Source organism: Aedes aegypti, chromosome 1 (genome assembly GCF_002204515.2).
Source record: "Aedes aegypti strain LVP_AGWG chromosome 1, AaegL5.0 Primary Assembly, whole genome shotgun sequence".
Classification (NCBI taxonomy): Eukaryota; Metazoa; Arthropoda; class Insecta; order Diptera; family Culicidae; genus Aedes; species Aedes aegypti.
In genome coordinates this window covers 145,135,206-145,157,980 of record NC_035107.1, presented here as the reverse complement: position 1 = coordinate 145,157,980, position 22,775 = coordinate 145,135,206, and the positions used below count along the sequence as shown (strand labels likewise).

The following is a 22,775-nucleotide window of genomic DNA, read 5'->3' as shown; positions in this document are numbered from 1 at the left end:
ATAAAATAAAATTTGTTTGTACCGTGTTCATTGGCGACATCTCTCTTCCCCCATCGCTTACTATATGGATCAAGATTATTAATCCCTCTATCCCACATGTAATTCAAGTATAAATGGCCCATAATAGCATAACGCTGCACGCGTATGCTCACCCCCCATCCGCTCTGCACCGTAGCTCAGCTACTAGTGCGAAGAATTTAAAGGGATAAGTCGTTATTCGTCATCAAACGTCAACATCCCACCGCAAAATCGCTAGTATTTGGAGGGGATTTTAACCTCCAAATTGCCAAATAACCTCCAAATCATTACCTCCAAGTAGGGAGTCGATGCCGATTATGGACCCTTTGCGTATTATGGACCCCCTACAGAAAAACATAAAATTAACACTCAAAGCAACTTTATTCCTATGAAAATCCACCGGGGGAACTTCGATTACATTGTTAGTCAGTAGTTTCAGGCAAAATATTTGGTTTGAGACGCATAAATACAGATATTTGAACAGTTTTGTAAATGAAACCACACAAGAGGGTCCATAATACGCATTTCCAGGTGGGTCCATAATAGGCTCGTCGGCAACGAGCCGGATTACATGGGAATCAAATGGAGGGTCCATAATACGCAACGTCAAATTTGTAAACAATCCTATTATGGACCCCGGAAGGGTCCATAATAGGCATTCGGACAACAGTTTTTTAAATGCATATTTCGCTGAAAAAATCGAATGATTTTGAATGTTTCATAGACGTACTATGAAGTAAAGACATTGAATTTGTTGTTAGGTTCCACAAAACGTATATGCGTCTGAGATATCATTGCGGGAAAGCGTCTAGAATGAATTTCGGCTACTAAGGGGTCCATTACTACACTCAAAAAAATCCAAACGTTATTGGTACGTGGAAAATCACGTACATCATTTCAAATTCGTTTGGTTCCTATTCACCTGTCTAAGGTAATGCTTACTGGAGCATGTATAGTTACCAAATGCTGACCCGATGATTGTTACTGTGGCTACCAATCGCACTTACGTGAAATTCACGTAGGCCCATGAATTCATTTGGGCATCTGCATTTCGTGTTCATTCTCTCTTGAGTTTAAATTTAAAGATGGTGGTCGCAAGTTTCTCCAGGAGCTGCTGGACTTCAAAATAATTGATTTCAAGGTAATTATGTGATAAATACTGGAGAATCATAAATTTTTATACCTTATGTAATATCAATTACAGATTACGCAACGTTGAACAGCAAGTCCAGCCAACCTTGAAGCCAACCGACATTTTTTAACGGAAGGAGAACTGGACAATCTTGAGAAGAACGTACCTTTGTTTTGATGGAATGTCACCGTGTCAGTCAGTGTGTTGCTGAATATTTTATTGGAAATAATGATATAATATAATAAACAGTTTAATCTGTTGAGTACTTTTTTTTTTGGTTTGAGGAGCTACTGCATTGCATAAGCCAATGCAAAACAGAATTGGCTTCTATGCAATTATTCTGATATCATTTAATGAATAACCATTTACGATTTATTGAGACGCTTCGTAAAAGCTACGTGGAAATTCATGTAGCTGTGACGTGAAACTTCGATGGATCTGATGAGGTCCATTTGTTCATGCGTTCATTCAGTGCTACTTATGATCCACGTAAGTGCTACGGGAAAAGTGGGATGGAAAAAAACCACGTACGTTTTCACGTAACAATGACGTTTGGATTATTTTGAGTGTAGCATTGAAACCCTAAGTTCTAATAACCTCCGTTATATGAAATATGGTGACGCGTCGATCGTCGCAAGTTTATCGTTAAACAGTCAATAAACACACTTTCGCTACTACGACAGTCATGCGGCGCACGCATTGAATCAGTTTGCGCTACTGTTTACAAACCAAACGCCGCAGCGAAGATGACATGGCGCAAATTGCAAAGCGAACTCATTTTCCCTCCGCTTCGGTACGACCAACATCCGTCATCACCGTCCACTTTATTCCCACGCGAAGGCAGCAATCAACGAACATACGAACGAATAGGGTAACCAGCAATTATTTGATTGATTTATTACTGTTTGGTGCACAACATTCAAAGTGATATTGTGACGAATCTACAAAACATACAATGTTGCTCTCAGAGCAACTTTGGCAGCTAACAAGATAATGCATATTTTGTAAAGGAACTTTTTCAAAAGAACTTTCATGATAAAATACCTGAAAAAATGCTGATTTTTTCGTCACTTTTAGCAAACTTTTCATTATTTATGCATGTTAACCATTTTCTACATAATTCATGTCAGAGACGCTAAGAAAGATGAGGTCATAAGCTTTCGATTCGTGCGCAGAGATTGAATGTACTATTAATAGTTATTTAGATATGGAGCGTCAAAGATGAGAAAATTGAAAAACTTTAAATTGTGATTAATTCACTTAGCAGTGACTTGCGACCCTATGTTCTTTGGGCACTTTTTCATAACTCGTGGAGATCTATCTACCCTCAAAATTCTTAAAAGTCCGGAACCAAACACCCTGTATATACACTATACAGCCATTCCATAAAAAACCGATCTAGTGGGCCCCGAATTCCGTGAAAATTTGCTATTTTGTTCCTTATCCGAAATACACGTGTTTTTGGATTTTTTTTATTGGGGTGACCATATCCGAAATAGGGTGACCAAAAAAATCGCGATACTGCAAAATATTTATTTGTTTTAAATTATAAATTTTGAATCGCTTGACCGATTTTCAATTTTCTTGGACGAAATGAAAGCTAAAGATTTTAACTTTTCATGAAAAAGTTTCATAAAAATTTGGTATTTACATGGAAAAAATCTAAAAATTCTGTTTTTTCGTGTTTTAAAGGCCTCTTGACAAAAAGGGCTATTACAAAAATGAAAAATCTAATGCGCTGAGACCTACAGTGTGTGCCGATGTAAAATGACTGATTTTAAATTTTCAAAAAAATATATCTCAAAAACTAAAAATACATACATTGCTAAAAATGACAGTAAAACTTAAATTTTGTTAAACTTTCAAGAAGAAATGAGAACAGCAATAGCCTCTTTTGTTGCAAGGCCTTTAAAACACTAAAAAACGGAAATTTTGGATATTTTTTCATGTAAAAAACTAATATTGGTGAAATTTTATATTATCCTTGAAAAGTCAAAATCTATAACTATCATTCCGTCCAAGTAAATTGAAAATCTGTCAAGCGGTATTAAAGTTATAATTTATAAAAAAAAAATAAAAAATGTTGCTGCATCGCGATTTTTCTTCACCCTAATCAAAACATCCAAAAACACGTGTACTTCGGATAAGGGACAAAATAGCAAATTTCCACGTAATTCGGGGCCCACTAGATCGGTTTTTCATGGAATGGCTGTATATACAGGGTGTTAGATCGGTTTTCATGGAATGGGTGTATATACTCATATTATTAAAAAGATATCAATTTAATGTTCATTCAATGAACTCATTGCATTCCTCAGGTTTTGGTTAACACGGACAGCGATAATTGTGCAAATCCTACGATACGTTAACAAAGCAATTCCATTTTTTTTACAACGATTTTTGGACAAATTTGCTATATCATCTTCATTTTAGTTTCCTAGCTAATCTCATGATAACATGGATTGTAAACTGATCTACTAAACAAACATTCTCACTAATTATTTCTTTGCATTTGTTTCTAAGTTTTACTAAACATTATTTTTGTTTTTCGTTCTCTTCAACAGTTTCGTCAGTTCCTTGCACCAGTACCAGTCGACAACAGAGAATTGTTGGTGGTCAAGATTCAATTCGTGGCCAAACAACTTACATTGCTAGTCTCATGAGACGTGGTGGCCATTTTTGTGGTGCATCTATTCTCAACGAGAAATGGTTTCTTACGGCTGGGCATTGTGCATGCAAGTAAGTCTACTTTTGATCAATATCGACACAAATGGATCAAATTCATCGAAAATGATGTCATGTTCCTGTTCAAATGACTGCATTATTTTCAAAATATGTAGTTCGAATTTTCAACCCCATTTTCCCCATAGTAGCACAGGTAATGCATCGATTTTCGATGAATGCAAGCTAAATCAAATTGACGCGTTTAGCACAATAATCATTGGAATAAATTTATCGCACATTTATCTTACTAAACAACGAAATGAGTGACCTATAAGTAAAACTATTGTAAAACAATCAACTATTGATTATTCATTTTTTTCATATGTGATTTTGAATAATTAAGCTTATTTGTGCAAGCAGTTTTTTTAGAAACGACATTTTGACAGAACGAATTTATAGGAACAAATCCGTAGGAAAGGAGATGGATCATTTTTGAGCAATTATTATATTGTCTGTCTCAAGATAAATCTAATTCTGGCGATTATCTGCCCATGTCTCCAAATATGAGCGCAGCGGTCACAGATCATACAGAACTTTCAACTTCGAAGCAGAGTACATGAACTAGACAGCAAGTTTACTCATCGTATTCAGTGACTCCTAATATCTATCACTAATACATAGATGTACTGCTGTTATTTTGCGTAAACTACGTGCTTTCATTTTAGGCGGGAAAGTTTTTCCATTCATTTGACCTTGCGGGTGTCAGTTCGCTGTAACGGCTGCGGGCGTACGACCGCCGCCGGACTCTAAAAAACGTAAGATGATCAATAAGTCAACTTTGGCAAAGAAAACTCATACTTGGTAACGGGGGGTGTGCGTGCTTTGGTTTTCTATAATAAGTTGCCCGGAGCCTCGCTATGCAAGTGCTCCTAATGTGCGTCCGCCGTGTGTGCCGTCCAGTGGGAGAAAGAGGCAGAGACGTGCCTACTGCTAAAGGAAGGTTACTCATTGTGCTGCATACACCACACAGGGAAATTGTTACAATTTTGTTCTAGCAGAACAATGTGTGACTAACCAATTTGTTAGAAGGTTTCAAATTGAGTTGAGTTTTGCAAGTATGAAGAAAAAATATTCAAACTTTTTTGCAATCTACTACACTGCCCATACTTGCATAACAGTCCCATGTGAATTTTCACTACTTTTGAGTTTGCTTCATGAATGATGTTTATTTTTAGAGTACTTTATTAAATTATGCTCAAATTTGTGTCTTTGTATGGACACAATGCGAAAAAAATACCAAACCATGTGCGTCCCATATTGAAAGTACTCACATAACAGTGCCATTCGTTAATTACAGGCAAATTGAAGGAAACCTGTTCCTATTATAATCTATGTTGTCTTGCATCGTGATTTTTAATTAATTGAAAAGATAAGAATACAAATTACAGTGTTTCAAACCATGTTTATTGCTCGACATGAAAGTTTTCCCATCAGTTGCAATAACTGGTAGAGCCACAACCTCTAAACAAAAATTAGCAAAATAACTTACCCTGAATCAATGTTACGGCTATCACTAAACCGTTCTCTGGTCAATTGCCAACGAATTCTCCTTCAGGCTCATATTTCAATAGCATGGAAATTAAGATTTTTGAAACTAGCGCACATATCTACTGGCATTGTCAACAGGGTTTCCATAGTCAACGTTAACCTAAGAATTTCTGCCCATACTCGCATAACAGTCTCATTTGTATAGGAAATCCCATAGAAAACGGGACTGTTATGCTAGTAGCGGCATATTTGCGAATCGCAAATTTCGACATCTAATGCAAAGAAATCAGATGATTCCGGACGCAACAGGATTATACACATATAGAGAATCGCCAACAGCTTTGCCGTTACCAGGCTAATCAAAACTTGCTCTATTGCTACCCTTATTATGGTTCAAATCCAACATTTTCATGCTGCATGAACTGTAAAATCAAATGCTGGAAAAAAATCAAGTCTATCACTTTCACCATTATAAAGTTTGATAACTTTAAAGGCAATTTGAATTTAAAAGTTGCGAGTACTAAACTGCCGTGAATCGCAAGTCAGTTCCATCTGCATTTTTGTCAAAATTGAGTTGAGTACAGTTTTTAACATATCTTCCAATACTCTTTCAGTTGCCTTAAAAAATAGGAAAAAACAGCAAGTCAAATTATCCCATGATGAAAAGTAACCGCATATCAGTCCCACTACAGATTTCCGCACAGTGTAACACAAAAATGAACAATGTTCTGATCATCTTTATATTTTTCTCCGAGAGATATCATAGTGAAAAGCAATTTGTGTAACTCTCATTAAGATTTGAACATTTTCCATTCCTGTGGAATTTTTTTAATATTCGTATAGAAAACGAGTTTGGAAACTTCAAAGCCCATTTTCTCAATGCCTACTTTTTACAGATGGGACAGACTTGCGATTCACTCCAGTAAAGGGTATTCCTTAAAGTATGGGCACGACTTAACCATACTGCCATTTCGAGACTAGTGCAGATTAATATCTGAATTTAACACATTTTATTCTTGTACTTATCAAGAGCAGATTTTGAATTTTCAGCAATTTTTTCGCTACCTGTTTGTTGATGGTGTTATATTTCTGGAAATTCCTCTTATCGGTTTTGCACAAATCGCGTTATATTTGAGAGACTTTGTTGTACAAAATTTGTGCTAGGTCATAAAGTACGTACAAAAAATATCTGAAAAAATATATTTATTATTGCCGATATGATAAGTGATCAGACTGTATGGCGACCAAAATGATGCGGAAGTGGACAAAACACGACGACCGAGAACTGACGCGAAGTTCTATAACGAAAAAACCGGACTTAAACCGAATTTCCGTCACCGAATTGAAATAAAACTTTCACAAGAACAAAATGTCTGCTCTAACTCGCTTTATTACAGACGAAAGAATAATGAAAACTGATATTGTCAAAGAGTACACATGTTAGGGAGACAGGTAAAGTTCCTGCTCTTGATATTTTCTCTCTTGCTCCAATTTTCTTGAAACTTTTCCTGACAGGGTTGAACTCTGGTGCAACGATTATCCCGAACATCCTCCCGGCCTTGAGGCGCATGCCTCAATCAGTAGGAAGAATCACCAACTTGTGTATTGGTCGTTGGTAGATGGTTTGGCCTCGCTTAAGGCTAACGTTCCGAACAATTCCGCTTCGATCGGGATGCGTAGCTACCACTCGTGCAAGTTCCCAGTAGGCCGGTGGTGTGTTTTCATTCTTCACCAGAACAAGGTTTCCGTCTTTAAGATTGCTCTCGATGTTTTGCCATTTTGTCCGATGTTGAAGCGTAGCGATGTATTCCGTCCTGAAGCGTTCCCAAAAATCTTCGGTGATCTTCCGTAGCAGGCGATATCTATCGAGGCGATTCATAGGTATACCGGATGCATCCGGTTCTGGCACTAGATTCAACGGCTGGCCGATGATGAAGTGTCCGGGGGTCAAAGCTTCGCAGGAATCCACAGAGCTCGATAGTGTGCACAACGGTCGTGAATTCAAGCATGCTTCAATTTGCGTTAAAACAGTCGTGAGTTCTTCGAAGTTCAACACGGTGGTTCCTAGCACCACGCGTAGATGCTTCTTCATGCTCTTTACCGCGCCTTCCCAAAGACCGCCTATGTGGGGGGCGGATGGCGTAATAAAGTTCCATTGTATTCCCAAACTGTTCAGGTACTGATCCACTTCGGAGTTGAACGCAGCTGATGCTAGAAGCTCCTTGAGTTGGCGGTCGGCGCCAACAAAATTTGTGCCGTTGTCAGACCACAATTGATTGGGCAAACCACGGCGGGCGCAGAAACGTTTCAAAGCTGAGATGAATGTGTTTGCTGACAGATCCGTAGCCGCCTCCAAATGGACAGCTTTTGTTGCTAGACACACAAAAACTGCAATGTAGCCTTTTACGGTTTTTGTGGATCGTAGTAAGCTAGCTTTAATTGTGACAGGTCCAGCACACGGTGTACTAAAATTAAGAAGGTGATATACTCCGAAAACTGACAGCTACTTGACGACGTCATTCATATCCACCTCGAACAAATTTGCGAAAAAAATGATCTAGTGGTCCGGAAGGTATATGGTACGATAGGAGTGACGTTACATATTTGCAGTGAAACTTGATATTTACATCAGTAAAGAGCCTGCCTTGTTAATTTTTATGCCGTGGTCCAGCATAGTCGATGCCAACGTTTTCAAAAGCTCGGCTGCTAACGGTTCGCACTGCAGGCAAACTCCCCATCAGTTGATTCGAAGTTTTGGCTTTCCAACGTGTACAGCGGACACAGCTATTCACCACCGATCGCACCACGGATTGGCAGCCAATTACCCAGTAGTGTTGGTTCAGCATCGCGATAAGCAAAGTTGGACCAGCGTGCAAATTTTGATGGTGCAACATCGAAATCAACAGATACGTATAGCGATGTGACTTGGGAAGTACAACCGGATGCTTCATGTGAAAAGGCTGATCGGAGTTCTGCAACCTACCTCCAACACGCAATGTTCCATCTCCATGGATAAACGGGAAAAGCGATTTGATTTGGCTTTTCGGTGAAAGTGGTTGCCCTTTTCGAAGCAGTTCCATGTCCTTTCCGAACACCTCGTGCTGAGCAAAACGTGCCAATTGTAGATTGGCAGCGTAAACTTCTGATGTCGTCAGTGGTCCAGAAATCTTTTCGGTTCCTCGCAGCTTTGCTAGTAAGTTGACCTTGAATCTGTTGATCCACGCCACCTCTCGTTGGGAAAACTTCAACGACGTGTTTCGTTTCAGGAGACATTCTTCGATTTCGTAGTCCGATACGGGCTTGACAGCTACCGAAGCAGCAGCAGCAGCAACTTTCCTCTGTTCCGTGGTGTCTTCTTCATATTGTACTGCTTCTGCTCTTACCTTCCAGATATCTTCATGGTCGTGCAAAAGCGATGGACCAGTCCACCACAATTCGTGGTCAACCAATTCAGTTGGCAGCAAACCTCTAGATGCACAGTCGGCTGGATTCTCGCCCGATGAAATGTGGTTCCAAGAGCTTCGTGGCAAGAAATCCAGTATCGCCGACGTCCGATTGGCGACAAACGTCTTCCATTTCTTCGGGTGCGATGTCAGCCATCCAAGCACAACGGTAGAATCTGTCCATGCATAGCATGTAACATCCAAGTTGTCCATAGCCTCGAGAATCTGTTTCATAAGCTCCACTAGAAGAACGGCGGCGTTCAACTCGAGACGGGGAAGCGAAACTTGCTGAATAGGGGCAACTTTGGTTTTGCTTGCAACCAGCGAAATGCACACATTACCTTCATCGTCCACGGTTCTAACGTACACGACTGCTGCATAAGCTGCTTCAGACGCGTCAGCAAATCCATGCAGTTGTAATGCTCCGTGATGATTCGCGATCCACCTTGGAATACGGATATCCTCGATTGTTGCCAAACTTTGCTTGATTTTGTTCCACTCCTGATTCACAGCTGCTGGGAGTGGGTCGTCCCATTGCAGGTCCTGCAACCACAATGTTTGGTACAGAATCTTGATGCGCACTATTATTGGTGAAATCCAACCCAACGGATCGAAGAGCCGGGCCGAATCGGATAGAAGTTGACGCTTCGTGTTGGGCTTGTCGATGTTGAAATTCAACCGATATCCAAACGAATCTGTGGCTGGGTACCAATGTATACCCAGTGCTTTTACCGAATCCGCATCTGGATGAAGATGAACGGGAACTGATATATCGGCAGCGCTTGCGTTTTCCTCCAACAGTCGTGGATCATTTGCTGACCATTTCCGGAGATGGAAACCGGCCTCAGATGTAATCCGAACGATGTCCTTCTTCAACGTAAGTGCTTCTTCCAATGTCGCAGCGCCAGATAAAAAATCATCCACATAAAAGTTTTTCTGTACGCGTCCAGAAGCAATTGGATACTGCGCACACGAATCCCGAGCTGCTTGTCGTAGCGATTCGATGGCCAGGAAGGGGGCGCAAGATGTCCCGTAGGTTACCGTCAGCAACCGATAATGTTCGATAGGCTTGTCCGGGTCCGTTCTCCATACAATACGCTGGTAGTCGACGTCGTCCCGATGAATCCTCACCTGTCGGTACATTTTTTCCGCATCCGCCATGAAGGCGAAGGCGTAACTGCGGAAACGGGTGAGTACGATTGGCAGGTCCTCGGTGACCTTCGGTCCGATCAATAGTTTTTCATTTAATGAAATTCCACTCGACGATTGGCAAGAGCCGTCAAACACGACCCTCAATTTGGTTGTGACACTATCCTGCCGCATGACTCCATGATGTGGAAGATAGAACCGCTTCTTCGGTTCAATGTTCACCTCGTCGTCTGGAACCCGCTTCATGTGGCCAAGACTCAAGTACTCAGCCATGAAGTCCCCATACAATTGCTTGAAATCTGGATCTCTTGCGAATCTTCGTTCCATTGCCTTCAATCGTTGCACTGCAGGTGGCAGTGATTCGCCCAGAGGAGGCTTGCCTTCGACGAACGGTAGACGTACGTTGAAACGCCCGTGTTCATCTCGTTGATGCGTTGAGTTGAAGAAATCCACAGCTTGCTGCTCCTCCTGTGTCAAAGGTTTCGGTCGGTTGACCTCTTCTACTTCCCAAAATTTTTGGAGCGCCTTGTCGATATCCATATCCATGCTGAGACTGATGATGGCTGTGTTGCAATTCACTTCGCTAGCGTCGAAAACTTGACCGGTGACGAACCATCCGAACGAAGAGTTGATCGCCACAGGAAGTCCAGTTTCATCTTTCACCTTGCCGTCCTCCAATATAGCCAAGAAAACATCAGCTCCAAGAATCAATTCCACTTGACCGGGCTTATCGAAATCAGGATCCGCCAGCTGTAGCGGTTCCAAACACTTCAGGCGTTCCCGATCCAATCGTTGGTTTGGAACAATTCGAGGAAACTTGGAGAGCACATATGCTTTTACTCTGACCACTGGATTGTAGCAAAAACGAGAAGAAATTTCTAACTCAACGGCTCCTCTAGTGGTTTCCGATGAACAACTTGCGATGCCGGTGACAATCAGATTGGCGTTGCTTCGTTGCAGTCCGATGCTGGTCACGCAGTGTTCCGTGATTAAGGAGGCTTGGGAACCACTATCAATCATCATTCTCACTTCGTTCCATTGGCCGTTATTTCCCTTCACTCGCACCAAAGCCGTCGGTAGCAGCCCGATGACAACCGAAGAACTCTTGTTGTTGACATTCGTTGTGCATGACAGAGCTGGCTTGATTTCAACTGCTGCAGAATCCGGCTTCTGTGCCAGCGAAGACAAAACTTGTTTTTCCTGCGGTGCGATTGCCGGCGACTCACAACTTGCTCTGCACAGCATCGTATGGTGACGTTGTTGACAGTTTGGCGTTCGGCACACCGATTTTGACGGGCAGGATTTGACGCAATGATTCGGTCTCAAACAATTGAAACACAGCTTCGCTTGTTGCACTCGTTCTCGCCTTTCGTTGATGGTAGCCTCCTTGAAAACGGTGCACTCATAAATCCTGTAATTGGCAGCACAAATCGGACACGACTGCTGTTGTACTGCGTTGAATGACTTGATTTCCTTTTTGATGACGTTTTGCTTCCGATCATCTCGTTGAAAATCCTTCTTACCGTAATCCAAGGGTTTTCCTCCGAACGCTGCACAAGTCTCCAATGCTTCACACTTCCTTTTTAAGAACTTGAGCAGATCGTCGAACGTCGGATCGTCGTTATCCACAATGTGCTGTGACCACTGTGATCGTAGACCTTCATCCAACTTTTTCAAAACGATGTAGTTCAGCCAAGGATCTCTCGTTTCGAAGTTTGGACCCAAAGCGCTGAGTTGACGAATCACTTCATCCGATGTGGACACTAGTTTACGCAAACTGGCGAGATTCGAACCCTTTACCGCTGGTTGGTCGCAGAACTCTTGAACCAAGGCGGCAACCGTGAACTTTGGTTTGTCAAAATGCTCAACGAGTGTATCCCAAACCTGCGTATAGTTTGCATCGGTGATAGAGTAACTGCTTACCAGGCTTTTAGCGTCTCCTTCCAGGTGGGACATCAGTATTTGCAGCTTTAGAGCACTGGTTAGGTTCTTGTTGTTGACACTGCTGACGAACAGATCTCTAAAAGAAGCCCACTGCTTCCTGTCACCTCGGAATACGGGCAAGTTGTACGATGGCAATTGCGTATCCAAGGGTTCTGTTTTCTGTTGACGAAGCTGCTCTGCCAATTCTTTCATGTTACTCGATGCTGTCGCCTGGCTGGAAAGGAGGGTTCGTTGCGTTTCGAGCAGTACACGGACCGCCTCCTTCAGCTCGCTCTTGGGTTCCACCACTGTTTTTTCACTGTTTGCACCGATTGAATGGTCGTCCGGGATTTGCAGCAACTTCGTGATCATCCCCTTCGTTATGTAGAAGAGTTGTTCGTAGTCCGAACGTACGCTGAGTACAGATGAAAGTTCCTCCGCCGGAACCTCTTCCTCGATTTCAGCCTGAATCCTGTCGAAACTTTCCTCCATGTCGGCTAGCTTCCGGAGCCGATCGTGAACTTCGAACGCCGGCGGTTCTCGCTCCGCCAACTGCTTCACACTCGCATGTATTCTTCTCAGCCTCTCGAAGGCCACGTTTCTCTTCTTGACGAGATCCTCCATTGTCGCCGATTCACGCCGATCCGGTGGCGAAGGACCAATATGTATGGCGACCAAAATGATGCGGAAGTGGACAAAACACGACGACCGAGAACTGACGCGAAGTTCTATAACGAAAAAAACGGACTTAAACCGAATTTCCGTCACCGAATTGAAATAAAACTTTCACAAGAACAAAATGTCTGCTCTAACTCGCTTTATTACAGACGAAAGAATAATGAAAACTGATATTGTCAAAGAGTACACATGTTAGGGAGACAGGTAAAGTTCCTGCTCTTGATATTTTCTCTCTTGCTCCAATTTTCTTGAAACTTTTCCTGACAGGGTTGAACTCTGGTGCAACGATTATCCCGAACAAGACCATCACTGATTTTATAGGAAATTATAAACTTCAGTTTGTAAAAGTTGAATAGAAACCAAAAATCCGATTTCAGCTGTGGTCGATTTTTAAAAGAGTCAAAACAAAGTCCTTGTAAATCCTTTAAAACATGTAAAAACCTAATATTTTTGTTGTCTATCCACAAGTATTGATAGTTGACATAATTAAATTTGAAATAAAATATTGTTACCTATATTGAAATTACCAGAAAAGCTATGATTTCTTTTTTTTAATATATTCTAGCAAAGCCAAATAAGTAAAAATTCTTGTGGAACATCCTGGATACAATATACATGAACTCACCGCATAGAAGGAATTTGACAAAAACATTTATAACTTCTAACAAAACAAAACATTAGGGGCTGTGCTGGCTGGATAAGAAATGATTTTTTTGCAATTCGATTGCGTATCGGCTTACTTTTTATCAAGGAAATGACCTACATAACAGCCTACTTTTCCTACCGATACAAACAGTGCTGAAAAGTGTTACTTTTCAGCACTGATAACAGTATCGAAAAGTAGCACTTTTCAGTTCTGTTTTGGAAGTTACCGAATCGGCGTCGGATCACCTCCATACGTCATTTTTTGAAATGCTGTGATTTTCTCAAACCAGTTTCTGATTCGAGGATCCGAATCCGATTCAATTCGGTTCGTCAAATGGATGTAGGATCAGAACTTAAGTTGATTCTTCATCCATTTGACGAACCGAATCAAATCGGATTTGGATCCTAGATTCAGAAGCTGGTTGACCATGGGGATTCTGAGTCTTGCGAAAGTAGAGGATTTATGGGTTCACTATATGAAAGGACGGGAGCGTTATGGGGCGGTTCTTGTAAACTTGGCAATTCAGCATATACAATATGGTTGAAAATTCTAAGCGGGGCGTCTTTACCTGGTCTGTCGTTGAAAGTAGAATCAGCAATGGAAGTGTGAAAATTTGTGACAGTCATTTCACAGCCTACCTGATTGAGAAACACTGAGTTGCTAAAACGCATGGATGGCCATGTGGATTTTCTTGAAATATCGCCAAAAATCCAACTTTACCGGCATTTTTCGTTATTGCAAAAAATGTTGTATGCAACTCGTTGCAAAACTCGATTTTTTCAGCACTCGTCGTATTTATCCAACTCGGCGAGCCTCGTTGGATAAATGTACGACTCGTGCAGAAAAAATCATCATTTTGCAACTTGTTGCATAAATAACTATTTTAAAATCAAAAATTTCATTGTGAAAAGTTATTTTATAAAACAAAGTTTTCACAGGCAGCATTTACAATGCGCCAAGGAAAAATACAAATATATAAAAATATTTATTCCTTTGAAAAAACATTGTGATTTTTGTTATCAAAGTCGTGCCCATACTTTCTGGGACACCCGCAAGTTATATCTAAACCAGCAAATTAGAAAGATCGAATGTAGCTCGGATTTTTTCCCGCCAGATATCAGTAGGGGTGATCGGGGCAATGTGGGCCGCCTAAGGAAAACTTCATGAAATGCATAGAAAAACAGCAAAAGTTATTGTTTAAATGCAAGTGAGTTGTACTATAAAATGTTATCTTCCATGTTACGTCGATAATTAATGTTAACATCAACTTGCAAATTATGTCAGGAACTTTTTGGAAAACCATGTTTTTCTACGTGGTCACCAACCATATGGGGCATTATGAGCCACCCTACGGGGCAGTATGAGCCACCTCATTCAATCGAATGATTTTTATTTAAAACAGTATAGAGAAGAGTTAGTGGTGAAAAGTACATTATTGGAAAGGAAATTGTATTAGCTTTGCTTGAAATAATTGATTCTAGCGGGGTATTTTTTAAAGATGCATAATACATAGTAAACAGACCATGTTATACTAGTACTAAATTGCGAAACTTGGTTCAACGTATTTTCTAGCAAAGTGTTCCACTTGTAAAGGTGCATAAAGATGGCTATGCAGTAAAATATAATCTGGTATATTTAGGCAATGCATTTTTATGTTCAAAACATCGTTTGTTTTGCTTATATCTAGGTGGCTCATTTTGCCCCGCCCCTTCATCTTGAAAATAATGTATTGTTTTTCAAAAATTTTGTTTACGAACAAATCTAATTTCGCTCACGAACTGTTCATTATGATTAGAAGTTTCAAAGGTAAAATTTACCAGAATTATTAATATAATTGTCTTATAGGCTTAATTAAAAACTGCCAAAATTATAAGCTTTTCATGACGAAGGACAAATTTGTACATTTTTGTAAATATCTTGAGTGTTCAAACGAATATTCTTACGGTTTTTATTGTGGTGGCTATTTGAGGCATCCTTAAGCAGATCATAATGACACTAGACATTAAAACGCTGTTTTTGAGATCAACCCCGGTTTTTGGCTCATATTGCCCCGTATGTTCATATTGCCCCCATTGCCCCTATTTGGTCTACAATTCCATAATCGGAAGGTTACAAAATATTCTATCGGTGAAATTTTCCCATACATTTTGTATGGACTAAAATGTGTAGAAAAACAATAAAAATAGCTTAAAAGTGGAAAAAATCAAAATTTCGCCTATGGAATATTTTAAAACCTTCTGATTATGAAAATATAACCCAATTACTGAACTTTATAGGAAAAATCCGAGTTGGGGGAAGGGATGGTAATGTTCATATTACCTTAAGCATGTTTCTGGTAGAAAAATGAGGAATTTGTATAGTTTTATCACACAACATCAAAAATAAGGATGCTATCTATAGAAGCGACACGAATTCAGACTAAAATATCTGAATTTTTACATATTTTTATCGCTAGCAAAAAACGATGCAAATGTTCATTTTACCTGCACTATGTGGGTAAAATGAACACATGTTGGTGGTAAAATGAACGATTCTATGCCCTTTCCCGGAAAGACATTTCCCGGAAATCATTTCCCGGATACCCCATTTCCCGGAAAGGCATTTCCCGGAATGACTCATTTCCCGGAAAACCATTTCCCGGAATACCCCTTTTCCCAGAAAGACATTCAAGAATAATTGAAATAATCGACGTCAAAAAAGTTGTAGGGGTTGTGCGCAAGATACAACTTGGCTGGTTGAAAATTGTTCTGAAAATATTTTTTTTAAAGGATCAATTGTTTTGGAGCAATAGTACACATAGTTTAGTTTCACATACCATATTTCGATTATACCGAAATTGATTGATATTGATAGTGATAGTGATTGATTGTGATATTCATTATAACATATATTATTCAAAACAACTCATATGCAAACTCTTAATGGCCCTGAAAAAGTACTCTTGGTGGCCCTAATGTACCGTCGTTTGAGATGACTTTGGACCAATATTTTTATAGAAGGTTACAAGAATGTTTTAGATTGTCATAGATAAGTTTTTTGACATTTATACTAGCCATGAGATGCATCAAACAGGTAGTCACCCCCTAGGCCTAATGTCACCCGCACGCCGGTTATACTTTATTGATGTATCGTTTAGAAAATCCATGCTGAATTGCATCCTCACTTTTTATGTGGAATTAAGATATTTAAACAATTATCAATTTAGCAACAGGCAACGTGATTTTAATTTTTGTCCTGGGTCCTGGGTCGGGGTTCTGCTGAATCACCTAAACTATTATTTTGAGATATTAAACTTTAAAGTCCACTCATCTGCGAGTACATCGCGAATGAAATTTTTACCGTTTACAAATGACTAACAGGGTCAAATGGTCGGTGTTTAGAAAGACCGGACCAAGTGTTTTTTAATGATTTTAGAAAAACGTACCCCTAGCATTCAAAATGTCAAAATATTTGCATTATATGTTGTGATAATGTTTATTTTGTGTGATAATGTGATAGGTAAATAATCCTACCTATTTATTTGATGATACATCTATGCCAAAGTTGCATCGCAAAAATCAGAACCTATGGAGTTCTTAACGCATCTTTAGAACACCGAAATATCACCTGGTCCAGTCTGTCTGAACACCGACCAAATAAACAAGTCAAGATAGAATATTCAAGAAAACAATCACATATTTTCCATGTAAGCTCTCAGTTCACTCTGGCTGAACAAATTGAAGAAAATTGTAGATATTCTGTTTTGAAAAGCAGTCTCACCGGATAATTCGGTAGCACATGAATGAGACATTCCAGTGAATCATCTGAAAAAATATTTGTAGTTAGTTCTATCCGTCATATTTTCTGTTAGTAAGCGAGGCTAAGTGTTGGAATATATTTTTTTGAAGATCGAGATTTTTTACGGGTAGGATTTTTTTTCAAACACTCCTTTTTTAGTTTAGTTTAGATTCAGTTTAGTCTATTTATGTATCATGTAGACAAAATTTCTAGATCTCATATCCCTTCGAAAGGTTTCTAACTGTAGACTTACTTTAAGATTAAATAATCTGAAGACATTCAAAACCTCTACCATGGTACTATGTGCAGTCTGTGAGGAACCATTCGGCTGATAGAGCTATTATTGTTCATACTGTATATATATATATTCATTAGCTAATTGCCCTTCTTTCATACATATGCTGTTCTTTCAAGTTATGCCATAAGAACAAATAATAACGTTCAAACTGATAAACAAATCGATCAATATGGATTTCAATTATAGCTTCTGTCATTTTCATAGATAACACTGCGGAACACGATTTTATCTCAAGTACCAAAATACCGATATTACCTTAATTAAGGGTTGCTGAATCCATTACCATTTCCAGAAATATCATAGTACGTCTAGTTTTTGAGACATTGGCTGTTGAAAATGCTAAATTTAGCTATTTGAGCCAAATTGCATGCAAGTTTGCCAGCTTGTATGGCAAATTATATGCTTAATTTGCCTCAGAAATCAAACTTCATAAGTATAACAATACTTATCAACAAAGTTCATAATACTTTCGATGCTCAAAAGTTATTTTTTGTTGGTTTAGAAATGTATTGTATTTTTATATATAAGAGAAACGAAGAATTTTGTATGGAGACTGCAATTATGTTTGGAAAATCGATTTAATCTATATTTAATCGTGCAATTTCAGCCAAATTGTATTTTAAATGAAAGTTGAAGTCCTATTTTGCATGCTTGGTGGATTAGATCACAAACATTTTTGATAAATCATTGTTTAAATTTTATGTAAACATCAATGAAGCCAGTGTTTTATGTAACTTTGGCGACCTGTAGCTAAAAATTGTGACGTGCTGGAGTATTTCTGAGAACGGCATCAGATTCAGCAGCCCCAAATCTACACATAATTTGATCCTTGAGACATGCAAAATATCATTTTTGTTACGTTGTATAATCAGCCTTCTTTTGAACATTTGCCGTTCTTTCAAATTATTCCGAAAGAAAAATGTTTTGGCGAGAAGGCTGCTATATTAAATACCATTAATTTTCCCTTCTTTCAAACTTAGGTTATTCTATTGAATCATCGGATCACACACAAATAATTTCACCTAAAAATTTCACATATTTGATCAACTCCCACCTTGTCAATTTTGTAAGACTTGTGACGCTTCCACAACTCCTTCTCCTCCTTCGGAATGAGACATTAGCATGAACTGTATGCTGTTATAAGGGTTTTTTTAAATCAATATTATTCTTTTTTATTCTGGCAAGACATTGCAACTAGGACAGAGTCGAAAAGCAGGCTCAATGTTCGAATTAGTACTCCCACATTGATTAATTTACTATCTTCTTCGACAATTAAGGTGACACATCTCGGAATCCAAACATGGCAGGCACAATGGCCGGCTTGTGCCCCTACTAACGATTTCAAAGGCACTAATCTTCTGAAATAATGAGAATACAAAGTCGATCTTATTATTTTAAGCTTTCTGCTAGTGCACAAAGCTAAAATAGAAATGGCAGTGTAGTTTGATGCTTCTTTCGCGAGATTTGTGCCTTTAAAGTTTTAGTACATTATTGAATTTTGATTCCAAGCTGTTTCACCTTAATTGACAAAGAAATTCTATGCCCTCAAAGGTAGAAGAATTTTCCGACCCGAAAAGATCCTCGCTGTATAGTTTCGCTTGAATCGCGTTCTGACATTCACATTGCAAAAAAAAAAACAAAGATTATTTTTGGTTCATTCCGGGAAATGGGTTTCCGGGAAATGGGTCATTCCGGGAAATGGCATTCCGGGAACTGGTTTTCCGGGAAATGTCATAGAATTAAAATGAACATCATGCAAAATACGTGAGCAAAACAAAAATTTCTGATAATTTTTATTGCATTACCGAAAATACACTCCCGTGCAAAGATTTGGGTTCACCCCCTCAAAAACATACAAAAGTGTTCTGTCCATATCTCTATGATTACACGTCCAATTGAAACTCTTTAAGCCGCATTCGAAAGGCAAAGAGTTATTCTTAGTTCGTATGTATTTTTTCAAAAAAAAAAATCTTTGAACTTTGTATGTAGAACACAGAAGGAAAACTCTATGTAAATTACAGCTAAGGCTGAGCACTTTGAGGATTTATCGGTATCGGTGATATCGAGTTGATTCAATATCGGTGTCGTGATATATCGGATTTTACATTATCGGTATCGAACCGATATTCGTTAATTCTTACGAGAGATGATTAAACTCAAAACTGCCTATTTTGGCGATATTTAACCTTAACTAATGCATTATGGAGTTCATAACATGAATTTTGTAGAGATACTTTGCCATATTCAACGGATTTCTAAAATTCCATTGAAACGGAATTATTTATGTAATATAATCAAAAAATATTGTTCTGATTATCGGATTTGTTATCGGATCGACAATAGTTTATCGATATCGGAAAATATCGGGCTGATGGATATCGGATATCATATCGATAAAATTGATCCGATAATATCGATATTATCGATAATATCGATATTTGCACAGCCCTAACCACAGCGTCAATCATGCACATGAAGGGAATGCCAGACGTGTCGCAAATTTACATGACACATCGTGTAAAATTACATCAATATCATGTAAATTTATGCGATTTGTCGCGTAATCAGTGAGAATTCATCTTAGATTACACGATGTATAGCGGAAACTTACAAGATGTTCTAGTAAATTTTACACGATGTGACGTGTAAATTTGCGACACGTCTGGCATTCCCTTCATGTGCACGATTTAACGCTGAAATATTTATGGATTTTTCTTTCTGTGAAGTTACTGAAATCTATGAAACATTTTTTTAATATCTGTGTACAGGGTGTCCGCAAATTATCCGAACAGCAAAATATTGAAAAGATGATCTCGTATTGAAAACAATGAAAAATCAATGTCCGTGTACCTTTTATAATATATCTATATGTTAACACAAAATACAACTTTAAAAAAATTCGAAATAATTGCTTGTTAATGAGATAGGCAAATTTAAATTTTTCGGAGACGTTTTTCCTGAGGGCCACTAGTCATATTGGAGATGTGTTATCCGTAAAACCTAAAAGAGATGAATCCAAATGTCCTATTATTATTTGAAGTAATCTACAGGTTAGTGGCTTCAAGTTAGACTGGAAATAGAAAATTGTACCTTTAAGACACCTCAATACATTTGGGTTGGTTGTGCAATTATTTCAAATCGGAAATGTGTCAAACTTACTTCTTAAGAATATAATAAGCCAATGTTTAAAACTATGCAAGAATATTGAATTTATTATGCACGATTGTATAGAGCCATGTCTTCAAAGTTTGTACGGATAATTTGCAGACACCCTGTAATGCATATTCTTAAAGGAATGCTAGTAGACCACATAATGCACTATGGGCAAACAGGTGGCCAATAATCGAAAAAAATGACTTGTTCTGACAGGTTTTTCTTGTACATCATTCCATAGTAAACACTTCTATTAAGATATTCCTGGAATATCAGAGCAAGATATTTTAAAATTTAATTGATACAGTATGTCAAAGTTAGAGTTTTTAAGAAAAATAAAGAATTCAGTGCAAACACAAGGTACACATTGAGTACAATATACTGCATAATCGTAATATTTTATACAGATCTTTATACACTGTCCGAAAGCTTATTCAAAAAGCTATCTTAGAAAATTGAAATGAAATAAAAATTCGTACTTTAGGTCAGAAGAATGCGGGGAGTGCACTGAGAAAAATATATTTGATTTTACATCGAAACTTTACACGTCCCATACTTTTTTGTCCCAAGTTGTCTCAGGCTAAAATTTATTTATGAGAGTACTTTGAGATATAAACTATAGAATCGTGAAGAATTTAGCTGCATAAATCTGCACTTTTTTAATTTAGAGCTTTTTGAAAACAGCTAAAAACTAATTCAGAAAATAACTTAATTTCGCTAAACCATTCATATCATATTTTTTATGTAATTTCTAATTTTTATAATGGTTTGCACAACGTTATTCGCATAAATGGCTCATATGCATCATTAGTAACAACATTTATTATTTCGCTATAGACCCTATTCAAAAATTAGTCTCGAAAACTTGTTTTTGAAGATAAAACATCAAATTTGTATCATAAAACTCATAAATACGACATGAGATGGAAAAAAATTTTGGCCGCCAGTCTGTATGGAAACCGTTTATAGTGAATTAGTTACTTTTTTTTTAAATCTTGTTCAAGATTTAAAAAAAAATCCATCGATATAATTTTACATTTTAGATAAAAAAAAAATGCGAGAACAACTGCAGATAATTTTAATGAATATTTTAACAATTTCGTCAAAAAACTTGTTCAAATGTCGTTCCGTTAAGAAACAAATTATGTTGAAAATTGAAAAAAAAAATTGCGGAAAATTTCATTATGATTAATAAAAGCTTTCTTTGAATGTTATTGAGAGGTCGACGTTTATTTTTTAGTATTGTCGCTTCCTGTATTTATTTTAATGTTAATGGTTCTTTAATAACCTAGCAAGGAAGTTTTGTTCGAATTGCTCTCTAGATTTAAACAGAATATTTATTAAGGTTTTATAAAAATTCACCACGTGACACCGTCGAAAGTCACGTGATGACACCGTCCAGAACTGACAAATATCGTTCTTAAAATTCAGTCTGTAGTATAAATATGTGAAAATTTTGACCAAAAATTTCTAGTGATAAATAAACAACAATTTGTGTGAAATTATTACTTATAATTCTGGAAAATTCTGCAGTTTTGATGCGACTCATCTCCAAATCCAAATATGGCCAACATCTACCTAAGTCACCGCTTTAAAAGCATATAACTGAATAAATAGTAGATTACCGATCTTTTTTTTTATTTTATGCTTCATGCTAGTTCCCAAAGTGCTTTAAAAAATATTAATATTTGTAGCTTATATCTGAAGATTCGTACCTTCAAAGTATTGATACAATATTTAGAATGTATTCTAAGCTGTTAAGGTGAAACTTCGAATTGGTGGGTCTGAGATTTTTTATAGGAGATTTAAATTACCTTACTAATTTTTCATAATTTTCGAAGAAGCTCCCAATATATTTTTTAAGAGCAATTTAGTAACTGTGACAAGCACAAAGGCCCACTTTTCTCTGGTGAATCGAGAAAATTTCGTACCCGAAAAGATTCTCTATTTTGACTAGTTAGACCCCACAAACAAGTATGTCATGCGTTTTGGCACCCTCAAGGACTGGCGCCCTTGGCGGCTGCCAACCTGGCCAACCGCACTGAATAACTTTAACCTCATAAGAAGGGACATTTTCAAAAATCTAAAATCAACATTCTTCTTCTTTCTGGCGTTACGTCCCAACTGGGACAAAGCCTGCTTCTCAGATTAGTGTTCTTATGAGCACTTCCACAGTTATTAACTGAGAGCTTTCTATGCCAATTGACCATTTTTGCATGTGTATATCGTGTGGCAGGTACGAAGATACTCTATGCCCTAGGAAGTCGAGAAAATTTCCAACCCGAAAAGATCCTCGACCGGTGGGATTCGAACCCACGACCCTCAGCTTGGTCTTGCTGAATAGCT

At 38.2% G+C, this 22,775-nt stretch overlaps 1 protein-coding gene across 1 annotated transcript in view; it reads left to right on the top strand.

Moving 5' to 3' along the window:
• The first annotated feature begins 3,607 nt into the window (after positions 1-3,607).
• LOC5565049 (trypsin-1) overlaps positions 3,608-22,775 on the top strand; it is a 53,687-nt gene continuing 34,519 nt past the window's right edge. Inside the window, exons 1-2 of the mRNA XM_021838569.1 lie at positions 3,608-3,614; positions 3,715-3,889. Of these exons, the coding sequence (XP_021694261.1) occupies positions 3,608-3,614; positions 3,715-3,889 (182 nt within the window). The remainder of the gene's footprint in view (positions 3,615-3,714; positions 3,890-22,775) is intronic.